The 18609-nt window shown below is 45.9% G+C and overlaps 1 protein-coding gene and 1 long non-coding RNA gene across 5 annotated transcripts in view; one reads left to right on the top strand and one right to left on the bottom strand.

Moving 5' to 3' along the window:
• Window positions 1-537: 537 nt before the first annotated feature.
• Pdcl3 (phosducin like 3) lies at window positions 538-9446 on the bottom strand. The gene is made up of 6 exons (XM_026379537.2): window positions 9362-9446; window positions 7254-7383; window positions 5030-5120; window positions 4595-4738; window positions 3248-3456; window positions 538-1123 (listed from the first exon to the last, which is right to left on the bottom strand). The coding sequence occupies exons 1-6, from the start codon at window positions 9365-9367 to the stop codon at window positions 981-983; spliced, it is 723 nt and encodes a 240-aa protein (XP_026235322.2). The 5' UTR covers window positions 9368-9446; the 3' UTR covers window positions 538-980.
• A 176-nt stretch (window positions 9447-9622) lies between these two features.
• The window catches only part of LOC144249780 (uncharacterized), a 47050-nt gene continuing 38063 nt past the window's right edge, over window positions 9623-18609 (top strand). For all 4 annotated transcript variants that reach the window (XR_013342303.1, XR_013342304.1, XR_013342305.1 and 1 more), the window contains exons 1-2: window positions 9623-9782; window positions 12998-13062. This is a non-coding gene — a long non-coding RNA (uncharacterized LOC144249780). The remainder of the gene's footprint in view (window positions 9783-12997; window positions 13063-18609) is intronic.

The following is an 18609-nucleotide window of genomic DNA, read 5'->3' as shown; positions in this document are numbered from 1 at the left end:
TCTGTGCTCCAATTCTTATTTTTGAGATATGAAATCAGCATTAAGTGCTCTAGCATTCAAAACAAATATGAGGGAATATTTCCCCAAATTTTTCTCTTGTCAATATCGATTTGACAGGAAGTGATATAAAGTTCTGGTTCATAAAACATCTAGATGTTTTTTATTGATTGACTGAGACACATTTTATTTATGTGACTGCTTAAATTTTATTTTCAAAAAAGAATTCAATGTGGCCTTTTACAGTAATCAAGATTCCCTATCTCAACAGTCTGAGGTAAACATTATTTTAACTAGAAAAAAAAAAAAAAAAAACACTTGAAGAAATGACAGTAAATTAAACCTGTCAGTTATTGCTTTGATAAAACAATGTTTTGCAAGAATTATCTATTTCTTCTCAGCAGGACAGAACAAAGATTTTTCTCTAAAGATCATTCATTTGTTGATAACTGTTGCTAGTTTATAAAATATTTAATGTAACTATAAAACTTAGTTTGTGGTTTTCCCACCATAACTTATTCACGATTTTTTAAAAAAAACTCATATCCCTTTTACATAATTACACATCAAAAAATAGAACACAGATTTATGGCTTACTTAAAATGCAAGTGGGAGAACAGACATCTCTGCCATGCCAGTAACAAGTCCTGACTTTTTTATAAAGAAAGTGCTATTAATCTTTTAAAAAAGAGTTCCAAGAAATTGAATAGAATTCCCAGCACTGATTATTCTAAAACGTACGAGATAGGAAATATAATCAAAAAAGGCTTAAAACCAAAGGCTCCTTCCTTCCATCCTCCGAGGGGCCTCCCAGGTCGCCAGCCTCCCCCAGCTCCTGGCTCAGGCCACCCTCCCGCCCTAGGACCTGGCGCCACAGGCCCAGGCCCAGCTCTTTATTCTTTAAAAAAAAAAAAAAAAAAAAATCAGTTGATTTGTCACATCAAGAAAGTTCAGCAGATTATGTCATTATGTCAGCTGTGGCCTTAGTCTCCCTCAGAGTCACTGTCCTTCCTCGTGGGGACCGAGCACCTCACAGAGGACAGCAGCGTGTCTTCAATGGGCTTCCTGGGGTTTTCCTCCAGGTCGGTCTTGACTGCTCCAGACTCGGACAGTTTCCACTCCAGCTCTGCGAACCAAGAAAAGCACATGGCGTAAGGCCCCGGGCGCTCGGTCCCCTCACCCAAGCCATCAGGCTTCATCTGAACAGAAACACAACCATCAAACTTGGTGACAATTTCAGTGCCATGTTTTTAAGGTGCTCAGAAGAAGGGGGGATCAGACATTTAAGGAAAAAAATAATACTTTTCACTGTTTTAGAAGATGGGCTCAAACGAGTTCGGACATAAACTTGAAACTGCCTGAAAACCCAAGAACAAAGGCTAAACCTGTCCTCTAACGACCGGTTTCCAGCTAGGACACTCCCCCAGGGAAGGCCAGTGGCCAGGTTCAAAGGAAACGAGCTCCCCGGGTCGTCTGCAGCTGCCAATCTGATCGTTCCATCTGATCTTCATTAATAAGAATGCTTCAGCTCCTTGTCCAGCATCCCATCTACTAAGGTCAGAGGATAAATGTATGACAACACCCGAGGAATGACCCCAAAGTACCAGAAAGGAAAGGTCAGAGACCACCCGGCCCCAGGGCCCGTACTTCACTCCCGTCATCAGTGAGCTCCACCGGGGGAGGCCTGTGAGCCGAGAGTGAGGGGTTCTGCATCTGAGAAGCCAGGCGGGGTGAAGGGGCGGCCCAGGAGCTTCCCAGACACAGCATGGCCCAGAGGCAGGTCAATGCAGAGATCCTTCACAATTGCACCTTCCCCCAAACCGCACCACCAATGTTACTGAAGCCATGTTAATTTAGAGCCTGCCCCGAAATAGAGCAGAAGGGTACGGGGCGGAGGAGGGAGGCAGATGCCAGAAAGGCATGGACTTTGAGGTGGAAGATGAGTAGGTTCTGGGGACCCAGCACACAGCTGTGCCGTTCAGAATGATGCACGGCTTACGTGAAATCTGCCACAAGATGGACAGTTGTGAAAATTCAAGAAACTTCTTTGAACAACCTTAAGACTTCTGATTCTGGACTCAGGAATGATTTCTATGTCCACACCTGCACACATCTGTGTATGCGCTCAACACCGCTCACTTACACATAAACATTGTTCCACATTAAGTTCACTTGTCCTCAAACGAGACTCTTCTAGAAACAGACCACAGCTGTGACTGTACAGGCCAGGTGTGGGTGTGCTTCGCCGCCACCAAAACCAACGCTGAAATCCAGTGCCCACGTGGCAGTGCTGGGATGGGGTCCTTAAGGGGCCCGAGGTCCTTCTCTGGAGACTGCACTGGTTCTCACACAAACAGGTCAGTTCTCAAGAGAGCAGGCCAAGTGCCTCCCCCTGCGACAGCCAGTCTTCTCTCCCTCACTCTCACACATGTGCTCCTCCCCTGTCACTTCTCTGTACTGATATGAAATGGCACAAAGCCGCCACCAGAAGCCAGGCAGATGCTGGTGTCGTGCTCTTGACATTCCCAGCCTTCAGAACCATGAGCCAAAATAAATCTCTTTCCTTTATAAAGCACTCAGGCTCAGGTGTCTTGTTACAGCAACAGAAAGGGGACTAAGATATACACCTATCTCCCTTCGATAAGATCGAAAACTGACAAAATTAGATATTTATCAGTTTGAAATACTGTATGTCTTTGAATACTGAATACTGTAGCCTACCTTATACATGTGTCTGTGCAATTATTCCTACTCAAATATCACAGTGGCAAAGTATATAAAGTCATGTTTAAATACATATTCCTGTTAACGAGTAAAGTATAACTGGATATATTTTGATAACTCCATGTGCAACAGGTGGAAAAGAACAGCAATGCCTTCCAGGATTAAGAGGCAGAATTAAAATTTAAAAGCTACTGAGATATTCAACTGTGAAAATATTTCTATAGAGAAACACACACACATACAGAAGTTATGAATTAAATAAGAAACAAAGGCTGTGGTCTTGAGCTACAGCTTAAACCCTCAACTGCAGAGACTGCACTGGTTCTCACACCTGCTGTCACGACGGATCCCGTCCACCCCCTCCACTGCGCATCTTCTTTCTAGTTCCAGCTGCCCACACTTCCGTCACCCACAGAGGCAAGGAGAGCTCCCCGGCCGCCCTCACAAGGCAAGTGGGCAGCCAGGAACTCCCTCCAGCAGAACAGCCTCCCCCCACACGCCCTTGCCCGCCTTTAAGAGCTCTTACCATCTCTCGTCAGGTTCATGCCACCAAACACCAGAGGACCAATGAACTGAGCCTTGATGTCACCTTCCCGGTAAACAAACACGGTGGGCAGGTTCCTATCAGGATAGTTGGGTATGCAGGTGGTTGAAATGGCTTTGACAAATTTGACATCAGGAAACTTCCTGGCAAGTCCACTCAGGTGTTGATTTATCAGAGCACAGAGAGGAATCCTAGAACCCAGAAAGAGAAAACAGAAGCAGCTGTGATTCTGCCTGTGCACAGAACAAAGCACAGCCCCCCTCCTCCCCGACAGAGGCCTCCGATAGCTTTGGGAGCAGCCTGCTGCCAGCCGGATGAGCCCACCTTTGTGTTTGGTTTGCTTTTGGTAATAGAGATTGAACCCAGGGTCACTGTACCACTGAGCTACATCCCTATCCCTTTTTACTTTTTATTTTGAGACAGGGTCTTGCTAAATTGCTCAGGCTGGCCTCAAAATTGCGATCCTCCTTCTGCAGCCTCCCAAGTTGCTGAGATTACAGATATGTGCCACTACATCTGGCTTGAATTCACAGTTTTTAAAAACTTTCTAATAAGTTCAGGGAGGGTGAAGATCTTAAAGTCCAAAGTCCAATTTAATCAGACCCAACAATAATTCAGAAAACTGACTTGAGTGTAAAAGACTGCTATAATGCTATACCATTGCTATATAATTGCTAAACCATTCTATAAGGTTGCAAGAACTGAAGATTTAGAATGTTTGAAACAGGTCAGAATGCAATCCTGCTTTAAGAGAATTCCTCAACAAGCACTGAACTCTAGTTTAAGAACAAGACTGGGCAGGCGAGAAACACTGGAGGCCCAGGGCATCTCTAAGCACAGACTACCACTGTCAAGGTCACCCTTGTCATCTACAAGAGTGATTAGACATGTGGAACTTTGAAATTCGTTCCTCTAGAGGGATGAATAACTTAGGAATCATCTCCCCCCCCCCTTTTTTTTATTGGTGGGTATTATAGTTGTACATAATAACAGGATTTGTGGTTATGTACTCACTCACACGTGCACACAATATAACAATATAATTTGGCCAATATCATTCCCTAGTATATCTCCTTTCCCTCCAGGAATCATTTCTAATAAAAAAAATTAAGTCTTCATTCCATGACTTTAACAAAGGCACTTATATTATTAACAAATATTAATTTGAAACCTTAAAATAAGAATCAGGCACCGAGTTTTAAGCAAATCAGCAACAAAAACCACAATGTTAGTGAAAAACAAAACACAAAATCTGATATTAAGCCTCCTACAGGTTCAAGACATAAATTCCAACCAATAGCTTGTAGACCACGTGGAAGATGAGCTCACCCTTGTTTGTAAAGGTGCAAGACTACCCACAAGCCCTCACCGGCTTTCGTAACTTCTTGAACATAATCCTTGCCTGAGATCTCCAAAACTTCTCCAAATTTGTTCTTCAGCTGGGTTGCTTTCCACTCCGCCAGTCTTTGTTGCCTACACAATGGAAGAAAAAATACAGGTCCTAGGAGCACACACACGCACCCAGGAGCACATGCATGTACCCCGTCTCTCCGGAGGCCTCCTGGGGTGGTCCAGGCTCACTGATGTGCCTCATGCCCACAGTCTGGGACTGCTTCCTTGGAATGAATGACACTGATGTTTAATCATGGTCTTTTCCAAATGTTATCTCAGCTAGAAAATTAATTTTTCAGAGGGCACCCACTTTTTCACCATGAAAAACAAACTAACACAAAAAACCCACACGTCCCTCTGGGTGGCACCAACCTGTACATCTCAATGGCCCGCTCGTCCTCCTCGCTGAATTCATCTTCATTCTCCTCCAGCTCCTCCAGAGTCATGTCTTCGTATGTTTTCACTGAATTGAGTGACAAAGGCACAAGTGGCAAGTTTAAAAGATGGACAGGCAGCGCTTCAGGCGTTCCTCACGTTTCTCCTAAAGCCGTGCGCACAGCGGCACTAGACCCCCAGCCCACAGAGCCCACACAGCCAGGCCTGTCACTGGCAATGAGGGGTGGGCACCGTGGGGGACAGCTCTCGCTAGAACCTGCTGGCTTGCCCGTCTTACCCTCCCTCAGCAATAACGTCTCCCACATTTCTAAAACAAAAGAAGAGTTGCCAGTGCCTGCGGCCACCTGGTCTGACCTTCAAGTCTGTGTGCTGGGGGCCAGTGTCCCCAGAGTCGTCAGATCACCCAAGGAGCCGGGCAGACACAGGGTCCTCCCCGAGCACCTTTCCTGGAGTGGAGGGTGCCCCTGCCGTACTCCTTGTCTTTCCTGAAGAGTGGCAGACACTCGTCTTTCCTAGTGACCAGCTGCTATGAAATCCATCTTATCTTTATGGTAATAAACACTCTTATTTCTTGACATCAAAGCAGGCTGTGCCCTTGCCCCTTCTTGACTCTTATCATGGTCACAATGACTTCCATTTCTTGATAAAAAATGGGCCCAAGCCACCACTGCCCTCCTCTGGCTTCCAGGGCCGTCTCTCCTACCACAATCAAGGCCCTCCCACTTTTGTGATTGAAATCTCCAGGCTCAGATCTGGGACGCCTCTCTTCATTGCTTATGCTCACTCTTAGCAACTACGCCCAGCCGTGTGGCTTTAAATATCACGGTGTGCTGACAAGCGCTGAAGGCAGGCCTCCAGCCCAGGGGGCTCCACCTGGACAGACAGACCCAGCTGCCTGCATGACAGCTCTACTTGTCTCCTAGGAATCCTGCCAAGCCTTCCTCATCCCAGCTGGTGGGACTCCATGCTCCAGACTGCTCATTGCCCCCATCTTGTGTGTCCCTCACACCAGGTCCACAGATCCGTGGCTCTTCCTTCAACACACACCTCACCTGACCGCTTCTCACCCACCCCACTGGTCCCAGACAACAGTTGGTCTCTTGTGAACTTGGCAGTAGTTTTAGCCTTTCTGCTTCCTGTCTTGCTCCCTCTCTGCGGGCCACACTCAGTTGGGCAGCAGCAGGGCAGTGCTGTCACCCTGTTCTGACCTTCAACGACCTCCCACCTCACAGCCATAAAAGCCAAGGCCCCTACAGAAGACTCCAGGTCCTCCATGCTTTGGCCCCTGGCGGTCACTCTGAACTCCCTGCCTCCTCTTCTCCTCACTGGCCTCCTCCCACATGCCAGGACAGCTTTCCACCTGCTGGGCGATGTCACCTCACCGTTAGGACTTTACTCAGATGTCTCTGTCATCCCCTTCAGATCCACATGAATGCCACCTCCCAGTGAAGCCTCTCTGGAACTGCTCTTATCCCTCCCGGCCCCTCCTAGCCCCTTTCCCTGTGTGACCTCCCTTATTATTCAGTCTCCCCCTGCTGCTAGAATGCAGGCTCCACAAGGAAGGATAACACTAAATCTCCACTGCCCAGGACAGCAGGTGAGACACTGATCGTTCAATAAGCACTTGCTGGACACCTTCTAAGAAATCCTTCTGAGTTAGCTCTCGCGTGTCAGCTGGGCACAGAAGTACTAGGCCCTGCGATTGATGTGACGCACACGTTAGCAAGAATCAGAAACAGTTTACCATGCAGATTCCAGGGCCTCACCAGAGACTGACTCAGTAGGGACTGGGCATATGGACCAGCCCTCTAAGGAATTCCAACTAAGGAAACCCCGCCCCCCCAGACCTCACAGATTGCAAACATTCTAAACAGATTAAGTTGTTTTACTTTGATGTCCTTAACCAAACCACAAAGATCAATAAAGTGTACAACCTCAGGAGAATACAAACACTGAACTCTGTGGAGAAATTCCTATGACATTATTAAATTGAATCATGGACAAGAAAGTCTGTGTTCACATCACACAGACCAGGACTTGTGGGGCTGCAAGGGTAGCTCTGAAGTTCTCTAACTCTGTGGCCTTGGGACACCTGTGACTCCCCTGAGGGCCAGCACTCCAGCCGTCTCCTGGCTGCTGCTCAGAGGCTCCGGGACTTGTTCCCAGACCCAGCAGACACAGAACAAGAAGGCCAGCTCACCCACTGATCGCTGGAGGATTCGCTGCGCTTCCTCCTCCGCCTCCTCCTCCAAGCCTTTCAGGCTTTCCTTCGGGGGCAGGATGCCCTTCTTTCGTAAGATGTCATTCCATTCAGTGTCTGCATTGGGGTCCTGGAAAGGAGGACAGAGAACACCAAGAATAAGAAGTGCCCAGTTCAGTGCAGAGGGGCCACACTGGACAGAGAGCCAAAGGGGAAGTAGGACGGGAGGAATTCAAGCCACATTACTCTGTGACCTATTTCTGAAAAAAGTGTCAAAGACTCACAGACCCTGTTCAATTTTTTTCTGCCCATTCCTCCTCCTTATCCTTGGTCTAGGAATAAAATTCAGGCTATGACGTGCAGATCAGCATCCGTATTAAAACCCAGGCTCTGACCTGGCTGCTGTTCAGTATTTTTATTAATGACCTGGAATGACTCATTCCACAGATACTTAAGTGCCTACTCAACCTGAATTCCTGGGTTACGCATCAAGAAAGCCTGGTGAACACAAGAGTCAAGAGGGTAAGAGAGAGGATGCACAGATATATACACAAACCACATATTCAAAAAGAACTGTGGCTACCGGGAGGACGAACAGGCTGCTCTTCTAGAAAGGGACAGGAGACCCACTAGAAAAACTGACATACACCAGTCACCTGAGGGTGATCAGAACCAAGCAGGGGAGAGGCGGGCTTAAGAAATAACTTTCCAGACAGAGAGACCAACACATATGAAGGCCCCAAAGCCAAGAGATATGACATTCGAGCGCCTCAAAGCCTTAAGTGGCTGCATCTGGGAAGAAGGAGGCCTCAGCTAGGCTGAGAGGAGCTGAGACCTTGGGGTGTCCCTAACAGTCAACTTTCACCCACCACTAAGCGCTGGGCAATCTTCCAGGTCTTTACCTATGTCTACTCACTTGACCCTTGACCATCAGAAGCCTGACTGCTCAGCATGGTGTCCAGAAAGGCACCACCATTCTGGGCAGTCAGGCAAACTGACCAGGACTGAATGCCAGGTGGGCACTCAGAGGCAGAACCCACGTGTCCAGGCTCAGGTTTGCATGGTCTGGCAGGAACAAGGACAGTGAGCTCCAACTTGGTTTGGAATATGAACTGAAGAAATGCCCTGGACACCAGGGACACCAGACCCCAGGCCCCCTGCATGTCATCAAGGGAAAAATGAATAGAATCTTTCAGTCCTGGTCAGGGAAGGCCCCTGAAGAGGCAGTAACATCTTCCAGCAGGGACCTGAAGCACAGAGGATACCAATGAGGTCAGAGGTGCCCCAGAGCTTTCTCTTCCCCCATTTAAGAGCTTCCGGTTTGTGCCACTTGCTATATTTGTAAATATCCCCTCCGAGCCCTCAGTGACCCTCCCCCCCCCCTAAAAATGTCATTTCAATGAAGTTTTCTTCACTTCCTTCAGGGTTTTTGTCAAATTCTGGCTACCAAATAAAACCAAAAACGATTCTTATTTAACTCCTTTTCAGAAATTAGCACTGAGGCCGGGCAAGGTGGCGCACGCCTGCAATCACAGGGGCTGGGGAGGCTGAGGCAGGAGGGTCGCCAGCCTCAGCAACTTCCGTGAGGCCCTAAGCAACTTGGTGAGACCTTGCCTCAGATGGGAAAAACAAACTCACACTGAGAGGAGAAACTGCGGCTGAGACCTGGAACCCAGGGAGCCCGACGGGAGACACCCCACCTGCACCGCGCGAGGTGCTGGGGGACGTGGTTTGCACCGTGGGCACCCCTCCCAGCCGGGCCCCACCTCTCCAGCGCGGGCGCTAATGCCTGGAGTTTAGTGAACGGGGAGTAACAGATCAACCAAGGCCTGACAAGCGCTTCACAGGCCCGGAGGAGGTCGACCTCAAGCAGGGGCTGCCCCCGAACACGGCGCTCCGGGGAGCAGGGCCAGCGGCCGCCGCTGCCGGGAAGCCGGCTGGACCACGCCCGCCCGCCCGCACTGCGCCTGCGCGGGGCCTCGCCACGCGGCACCTCGGCCGAACCTGAGGCACCCGGCGGTTCTCAGGCCTGGCGCCCGCGGCTCGAGCAAACACAACACAACAAACGAGACCTGTCTTTCAGACCCCGGGGAACCTGCCGCGATTACCTGCATCTTGTTTCCGAACGCTCAGGCCACCCAGCCCCGCCGCGCCCTAGCTCTTTTCCGCGCACGCGCGAGGCCCAGCCCCGCCTTTTCTCCCAGCCAGGCTTAGTCCCGCCCCCAGAAACGAACTGGGCGGAGCCAGGCGGAAGCGAGGGGTCTGAGTCTGCGCCACGCCAAGGACCGGGCGCTAGAGCTGTGCGCAGGCGCAAAACAGGACGCGCGTAGACCAGAGTCGGGTAGTGGAGCTCACGTGACTCGGGGTGCTCCTGGACGCTCCCTTATTAGGAAAGGTCTTGGGCCTTGGAGTCGCTTAGTGGAAGAGTTGCTCAGGGGCGAAGCTGCCACCGCGACCCAAGCAGGTGAAGAGGTCTCTGCCCTCCCAAAGAAGAAGTCCGAAAAAGAAACACGTCTCAGTGGTCTGACGGTACGATTAAAGATGATGCAGGGTCGCCGGGAATTCGTCCAGTGTCCTGTCAGTGTCGGATAATGCGGCTCATTCCTAGGACACGTCTATTGTCCACCGTGTGTCAGGCTCGATTCTAGGATCTGTGGATGCAGCAGTGAGGAAAGCAGTCAAATGAGGGCTGTACTCAGTGGCACAGTGCTTGCCCTTCGGTCCAGTCCTCAGCACCAAAACAAAAATGAGGTGAAAGTCCTTCCACCAGTTCAGCCTCTGGAGAGACACCTGTGCAAAGGCTTTTAGCCGCACGCCACTGGAATCAGCAGTCTGACTGCTAAGAGCAGGTGTGGGTCCCAGCGCTTCTGCCTGTGCACCTCTCCGAATTTGAGTGGAGAAGGGTACTCTTCCTAATGCTAAAGGAAGCGCCCTGGTAATAGACCCACGCACCTGTGGGGCTCCCAACCTCGCCCGCACATTGGAATCACCTTCAAAACTGCAGCTGTTCTGGGGCTCAATAGCCCGGCAAATTAAATTCCCAGAAGTAGGTCTAGAACTGATATTTTCTTTCTTTCTTTCTTTCTTTCTTTCTTTCTTTCTTTCTTTCTTTCTTTCTTTCTTTCTTTCTTTCTTTCTTTCTTTCTTTTTTCTTTCTTTCTTTCTTTCTTTCTCTCTCTCTCTCTCTCTCTCTCTCTTTCTCTCTCTTTCTCTCTTTCTTTCTCTTTCCTTCTCTCAAGAGAGAGAATTTTTAATATTTTTCAGTTTTCGGTGGACACATCTTTTATTTTATTTTTATGTGGTGCTGGAGATGGAACCCAACGCCCCGCGCATGCCAGGCGAGCGCGCTACCACTTGAGCCACATCCCCAGCCCTAGAACTGATATTTTCTGTATTTCCTAAGTGATGGTAATGTGCACAAACACTGATGAGGGGATCAAATGATTCCTTGAGAGCAAGGAGTTTTGGTTTAATAATTTGCAAAGGTCCTAAAGATTTACCTAACTCTGACTCAATTGCAGGCCTTTTTAAGTATTTGTTTATTAATTTATCTGGCAGCAAAATGTGAGTGAATTTTCCATGTTATCACCACCTAAATCAACTGGTGCTAGTTTGGGGATAACTCTAAATCTATGCTTTCCTCTCCATCCTGCGCAGAAATAAAATGGAGGGGTTTGACCTTTCCTCATCACCAGTTAAATCAGTTCTTCTTTGATAGTTTTGGAAGTAATTCTATCAATTCCTTTTTCCTACATATATCAGAACCATTTCCTGTTAATATGATATATTGACTTTTGGTTTTATTATGTTGGCATAAATACTCAGGGAAAAACTTTTCATTTTAACACATATGAGAGACAGATTGCTCAGCTGGTCTTTAATTTTTTTAAAAAACTACCAAAGTTTGTGTGACAAAATAACAATCTGAACAGGAAGGTGAGGGACAGCTGGCCCCACCAGATATTAAAACCATGTGGTTTGATGCATGAATAGACAATAGTATCAAAGGAGCAACATAGCAAGTTCAGAACAAGTTCAGGAATGGAGTCAAGTTCATAGAAACATTAGTGTATACTTCAGACAGTATCTCAGCCTGCTGGAGAAGGAGGGTGAACTTTGAATGAAGGGTGTTGGGACAATTGGATAATAACCATTTGAAAGTAGATAAAACTGAATACATACTTCACAATGTGTATCAGAATAAAAGGACTTAAAGTATTAAAGGAAAACATGGCATAATTTTATAACTTAGAAATGAAATAAAGCCTTTGATGATTATCACTCAAAATTTAGAAGAAACCAAATTGTATTTTTATTATTACTATTATTTGCTCCTGGGGATTGATTGCAGAGTGCTTTACCACTGAGCTACATTCCCAATCCTTTCAATTTTGGGGGACAGGGTTTCACTAAATAGCTGAGGCTGGTCTCAAACCTGTAATCCCCCTGCCTTAACCTTTCACTGGATTTTGCTTCAGTCTCCTTATCTCTGGAAGTGTCCAAGTAAGGAGGTATGCACCACTGTGCCCAGCTCAAATTTTAAAAATGATTGATTTAATAATTTTTTAACATAGAAATAATGTGTATAAGCATGATGCCTCTGAAGTAAAAATACACTTATGTGTTTATTCATGTTTGTTTATTTTAATTAATTTATTTATTTATTGTTACTAGAGAGTGAACCCAGGGCTGCTTAACCACTGAGCCATATCATGAGCCACTTTTTTTTTTTTTTTTAAGAGAAGTTTTTGCTAAGCTGCCTTAGGGCCTTGCTTAGTTGCTGAGCCTGGTTTTGGAATTGGGATCCTCTTGCCTCAGCCTTCCTAGTCACTGGGATTACAGGCATGCACCCCCATGCCCAGTCATATTTGTTTAATTTTGTAAGAATTACAGGAAGAAGGAAACAGTGGGAATTCTTAACTGTTGGGGGGGGGGAATGAGGTGGTGGGGACAGGGATGAGAATGAGAATTCTCTAATCAGCTCTTATATAGGAGCAAATATAATTTTGTGTGGCCTGAAGCACTTTTGACTTTGGAGGTCCTCTTTAAGAAAAGAATGCAAGATTAGACATGAAAGTGAATGTTTATTTAGACTGAATAAAAGAAACAATTGTAAATTACTAATTTTACCTGGGTGTGGTGGCACACACCTGTAATCCCAATGGCTCAGGAGGCTGAGACAGGAGGATCTTGAGTCCAAAGCCAGCTTCCACAAAAGCAACTCAGTGAGACCCTGTCTCTAAATAAAATACAAAATAGGGCTGGGGACATTGCTCAGTGGTCGAGTGCCCCTGAGTTCAATCTCTGGTACCCCAAATAAATAAATTAATGACCAATTTGTGAAAGTTGACAAATTCCACTAACATCACAAAACCCAGAAAAATATCCTATTTTTTATAAACAGTTTGACATGATCCTGTAGACTAACTCCTGGCTAGTATGAGTCAAGCCCTGTTTCTTCTAGAATTACTCAAATACCTCATCCTGTGGACAGAGCCCATATTACATTATGTCCCCTGGACCTGCAACTTCATGTCCCATCACTGGTCAGGGTTGATGGCGGTACTTCTGCAGGTCATTCCTGCCCTGGGATGGCGTGTCTGGAAGGACACCCTGTAGACCATGTCAATGCATGTCTGTAGATGCCCCCCCATCTACTGTTAGTGGCTTTCTTGTTCCTTGTAGACCACTTTGTTATGTGACCTTATTTCCACTAATGAATGTTTTTGGTGTTTCTCCAGCAGAACTGTGGAAGGCTTTCACTGGATTTTGCTTCAGTCTCCTTATCTCAGGAAGTGTCTGAAATAAGGTCAGTTTTTCTTGATATCTTTGAATATATTTTCTCACAGTGGAGATGGAAGACTTGGGGTGGGCACATGACTGTAATTCCCTCCTACAAATGTCTGCTTATTTCCCTCGCCCTTCTGGGGTTTGTGTATGACTCCTTATAAATGATGAATGGAGAAAACCAATTCTGAAGTTATATATTATGTATGGATTTCTTTTTTTTGGTACCAGGGATTGAACCCAGGGTACTTAACTACTGAGCCACATCCCCAGCCCGCTTTTTATTTTTTATTTTGAGAAGTGTCTGGCTAAGTCGGTTAAGTCTTCACTAAGTTGCTGAGGCTGGCCTCAAACTTGCAATTCTCCTGCCTCAGCTTCCCAAGCCCAGTGTACAGATTTCTTAACATTTCTTCAGTAAAAAACTCCCCAAACTCCCCATATATCTCAAAGCCTCTGTACAAATATGATTCAGACACACTTCACCAGGACTGTCCTGTGATGTGTACCCATATTGGATGTTGTCACTTCTTAGAAAATTGTACCAGCAATTTTCTAAGCAGTAGCCTGGTATTGATGGCTCTTGCTCAAGTTTCTGCTGCAATTGGCATTGAAGTTTGGCTGCTGCAAGTCTTGCTATACAGGGTCCTGAGTACAGAAAGGATACCATCCATTAGCTCACAGTTTGTTTGCCTCCTAGGGAAAGGGACAAGTAGATTCATATAACAAGCTGACTTCAAAATGTCCTTTCTTTCTAAGACAAAAGGCCTGTCTGTAACATACAACTGAGTGTCTGTGGTTAAAAGAACTATTAAGAGTATGCTCTTTGGGGCTGGGGATGTGGCTCAAGCGGTAGTGCGCTCGCCTGGCATGCGTGCGGCCCGGGTTCGATCCTCAGCACCACATACCAACAAAGATGTTGTGTCCGCCGAAAACTAAAAAATAAAAAAAGAAAAAAAAGAAAAAAAAAAAAGAAAAAAAAAAAGAGTATGCTCTTTAAATTAAATGAGCTCTCATTAAACGTGGGATTCCATGGCTGCTGTCAAGTAAAGAGGAATTCCCTATTCAGAACGTGCTTCATGGTGGCTCCCTAGGTAACCATCTCCCCGAGATCCCTGTGAGTGGCTTCTCAGTAGATGAAAGACTGCCCGCCTCTCTCTTCCCTTTCCTGTCGTCTCCCCTTCCTGGTTTACTTGACATGAAAAGCGTGCTAGTGTATCCTGTTGAGGACTGCATCTGTGTGATACTGTAACACAGAGCAAGATTCTGTGTCTCACAAACTGGAAAAACAGAATCCACAGATACAAGCCTTAGAGCAAAGTACAGGATTTATTAGAGTAACAGAAAGGAATCAGAGCTCCTGAAGGAGAGGGGTCCCGAGTGATGGGGTCTGCTGTCTAGAGGTTTTTATGGGCTTGATCTGTCCCTATAAGTGATTGGAGGGATGGCATAGAAATATAGGATTCAGAAAGGGGACCTATCATCTCTATTTTGTCTTCTTCAGCAAATTTTTTCTAGAGCAAAGTGACTTCTAAGCCTTTATTTGCATTGGGTGGGAGTGAGGTCTGTTGGCACAAGAAGTACCTTTTGCAGTCGGTCCTGTCTAGGGGCTGTTAAGGAACTGTCCTTGTGGATAGGAATAGCTGGGGTCAAGAAGCTTGATTCCCCAATGTCCTCTTCCTTCTTTCCTTCTCTGAGTCCCTGTGCCTGGCTCCCTGTGAATGAACTGTCACATCTATCCAATTTGAGATCCTCTGGAAGTTAAGACATTAAGAGTTGACTGCAGCCAGTCACAATGGCACATGCCTGTAATCCCAGCGGCTTGGGAGGCTGAGTCGTTCAAAGCCAGCCTCAGCAACTTAGTGAGGCCTCAGCAATCCAGTGAGACCTGTCTCCAAACAAAATACAAAAAAGGACTGGGAATGTGGCTCAGTGGGTCATCACCCCGGGTTCAATCCCTGGTACCCAAACAAGGTGACCGCAGGGAGTGACTAGATGCTGAGATGATGTCTACATGAAAACATCTGGAAATTTGGGGACCGTTAAGACTACTGAAGCCAGTGAGGCAAACATGTAAAAGAATATCTAGGGAAAAGCTTTGGTAAATCCTGATCAAACTATTTTCTCTAAAGACTCACAATAATTTTTTTTAGAAAAAAGTGAAAAGATGGCACAGCTTCTGCTTGTGTGGGCAGCTTACTATTTAAACTTTTCTAGGTTTCATAATAAGTTGTTCAAGCCGGGCATGGTGGTGCGCACCTATCATCCCGGTGGCTAGGGAGGCTGAGGCAGAAGGATTGCAAGTGTGAGGCCAGTCTCAGCAAGTTAGGGAAGCCCTACACAACTTAGTGAGCCCGTCTCTAAATAAAAAATAGAAAGGGCTGGGGATGTGGCTCACCTCTGGGCTCAATCCCTGGAAGAAGTAGTAGATGAAGAAGAAAAAGGAGGAGAAAGTGGGGAGTTGGAGGGGAGAGGGAGAGAAAAGAGAGAAGTTGTTCAGAATATTGATGTATGGGTGGTCTGTGGGATACCTTTGATTCCCTTGGAATTCCAGGATGATCTTTAAAAATGATCACAAAGACTACCATAAGCATTTCCCATGTCATTAACAAATGTCAAATGGAAAAAAAGTAAGTATAACTAGGGAATGCAGTAGGTTCTTCATCAACCAATGATGGCTTGAAAATATCCAGGAAAAAAAGTCCTGTCTATGCTGAACATGTGCCAGCATTTGGGGCCATTATTCCTTAAACAATACAGCGTAGCAACTATGTACATGGTACTTACATTGTATTAGGTGCCAATCTGAGATGACTTCAGGTACACAGGAGGACATGCCAAGGTCATATGCAAATACAAGATCATCTGATATTTGTGGTTGTGGTGTCCACAGGGAGTCTTGGAACCAATTCCCTTCGGATACTGAGGGACCACTGTGTGGTAGGAGGACAACACCTGAAATAGTCTCCTCATAAAATTGAAATCAAGACACCTTCCAGAGGTTAGCCGCACTGCGTCAGATTCTCGGTGGACGGGCATTGACTTCTCTTGCCCACTCTGTGTTTTCAGAGCTTTGCTGTGGGCGGCAAGGAAACTAGTGAGCTAATCCTGCCCATTCCCTTCCTGGCTCCCTGTGAAGTCCTGACCCCAGGGTGCAAGGGGTAGGACTGAAGCATCAGACCAGGGGACCGCACAGGGAGGGACCTGCATCCTTCCTCACACCCAGCCATGCCTCCCCACAGCATGAGCCCAGTCGCCCCTCTAGTAAGCAAATCCCAGGTTCCAGTGACGATGCAGCCTCCCTCATTCCCTGGCCCTGGGAGTGAGGGACTGCACTTACTAGTCTCTGAATCCCCTGCCTTGTCTTTTGTGACTCCTTCCGTCCTTGGGACAGTTCATAGCTAGGCATGTTTTGTATAGGATCCCATCCATTTGAAAAGAGCCCTAGTGTAATTCCCTTCCCCCTGACTCAGGTTCTGAATAACGGTGAAATCAGGGCCATTTATTTTCTCTATTTTTTATATTTTCCTTACTATGCCTGCATTTCTTTATTTTTAAACAACAGTTTTATGGCAGCAGAATTCACATGCCATAAAATACCCTGTTAAAAAGTGTATACTCAGTGAATTTTAGTATATTGCAAGGCTGTGTGGTCATGGCCACTAGCTCATTTCAGAACATTTCATCACCACAAAAAGAAACTGTGCACTTCAGCAGTCCCTCCCCATTGCTCCTCTCTTCCAGACCCTGGCCACCAAGAATCTGCTTCCTATCTCTGAGGAGTTACCCATTCTGGACACTTGATACCTGTGTGGCTGTTTGTATCTGACTTCTTTGCTTTAGCAAACGGTTTCAATTTTCATCCATATTGTAGCATTTATCGGTATTGTTTTTTTATGACCAAATAACATCCATTGTAAGGGTATGCCACATTCTGTTTATCTACTCATCACTAGGTGGACATTTGAGTTGCTTAGAATTTTGGTTGTTATGATTTATGCTGCTATGAACATTCACATTAATTTTATGTGAGTCCGGTGCAGTGGTGCACACTTGTAATCCCAGCAGCTCAGGAAGCTGAGGCAGGAGGATCACAAGTTCAAAGCCATCCTCAGCAACTTAGCAAGGCTCTAAGAAACTTAGTGAGACTCTGTCTCAAAATAAAAACTAAAAAGGGCTGGGGATGTGGCTCAGTGATTGAGAGACCCTGAGTTCAATGTCTCATACCAAAAAAAAAAAAAAAAAAAAAAGTTTTGTGAACACGTTTTCACTTCTCTTGGGAGTTTCTGGGTTAAATGGTATTCCCAAGTTTTTGAGGAACTTCATTTTCCAAACCTAGTGTACCATTTTACATTCTGTTTTAGTCAGCTTTTTCACTGCTGTGACTCAAGGACCTGACCATTACAATTATAGAGGAGGAATAGTTGATTTGTGGGGGTGCACAGTTTCAGAGGTCTTCGTCCATAAGTGGCGGCCTCCATTCCTTGGAGCTCAAGGCAGGGCAAGACCACATGGTGGAAGAATGTGGTAGAGGGAAGCAGCTCACTTGATGATCAGGAACTAGAAAGAGAAGTGGCCCCGCCATGAGCCACTTCCTCCAGCCACACCCACCTGCCTCAGTTATCACCCAGTTCATCCCATCAGGGATAAATGCTCTGATTAGGTGAAGGCTGAAACCCAGTCATTGCTCCTCCAAACCTTCTTGCATTGTCTCACACGTGAGCTTTTGGGGGACACCTCACATCCAAACCATAACACACTCAAAATAAGAAATATACAGAATGTACAGAATGTTCCCATTTCCCAGCAGTGTACAAAGGTTCCTGTTTCTCTACATCCTTGCCATTGGTTGTCATTGCTCGTGTCTTTGGCTAAAGCCACCCTAGTGCGTATAATACAATACTACATTGTAGTGTTGACTTGCATTTCCTCATTGAGTGATGATCCTGGGTTACTTTACTGTGCTTATTGGCTATATGTATATCTTAGAATAAGGTCTATTGTAACCCTTTGCTTATATAAAAATTGGGTTGTCTTTTTTATTACTGAATTGTAAGAGTTCTCAATAGATATACCAGTCGCATGTTAGGGACATGATTTGCAGAAACATCCTGCATTCTGTAATTTGTCCTTTTGTTTTCTTGCTAATGTCCTTCAAAGCAGGAAATTTTAAATCTTAGTGGCATTCAGGTTAGGGATATTAGAAGTGCAGTTGATGTCTAATATTTTTTATTGTGCTTCAGGTTTTATATCTAAAAAACGACTTGGCTATTCTGAGGTCATGAACATTTACACCTATATTTTCTTCTAAGAGTTTTATAGCTTTAGCTCTTACATTTTTTAGATCTATAATCAATTTTACCTTTAGTTATTACACTTGTAAAGTCTATGATCCATTTAAGCTGATTTTGTCCATTGTATGAGAGGAGTCCAACATCATTGCTTTTTCGTGTGATTTTCCAGTTGTCCCAGCACCATTTGTCGAAAAGATTATTCTTTCCCCATTAATTATTTTGCCACCCTTGTCAAAAAAAATCAGCTGACCATTAATGTGAGGGTTTATTTCAGGATT

The sequence above is a fragment of the Urocitellus parryii genome, chromosome 12 (genome assembly GCF_045843805.1).
Source record: "Urocitellus parryii isolate mUroPar1 chromosome 12, mUroPar1.hap1, whole genome shotgun sequence".
Lineage (NCBI taxonomy): Eukaryota > Metazoa > Chordata > Mammalia > Rodentia > Sciuridae > Urocitellus > Urocitellus parryii.
The sequence above is the reverse complement of the archived record's forward strand: the minus strand, read 5'-3'. Positions and strand labels throughout refer to the sequence as shown.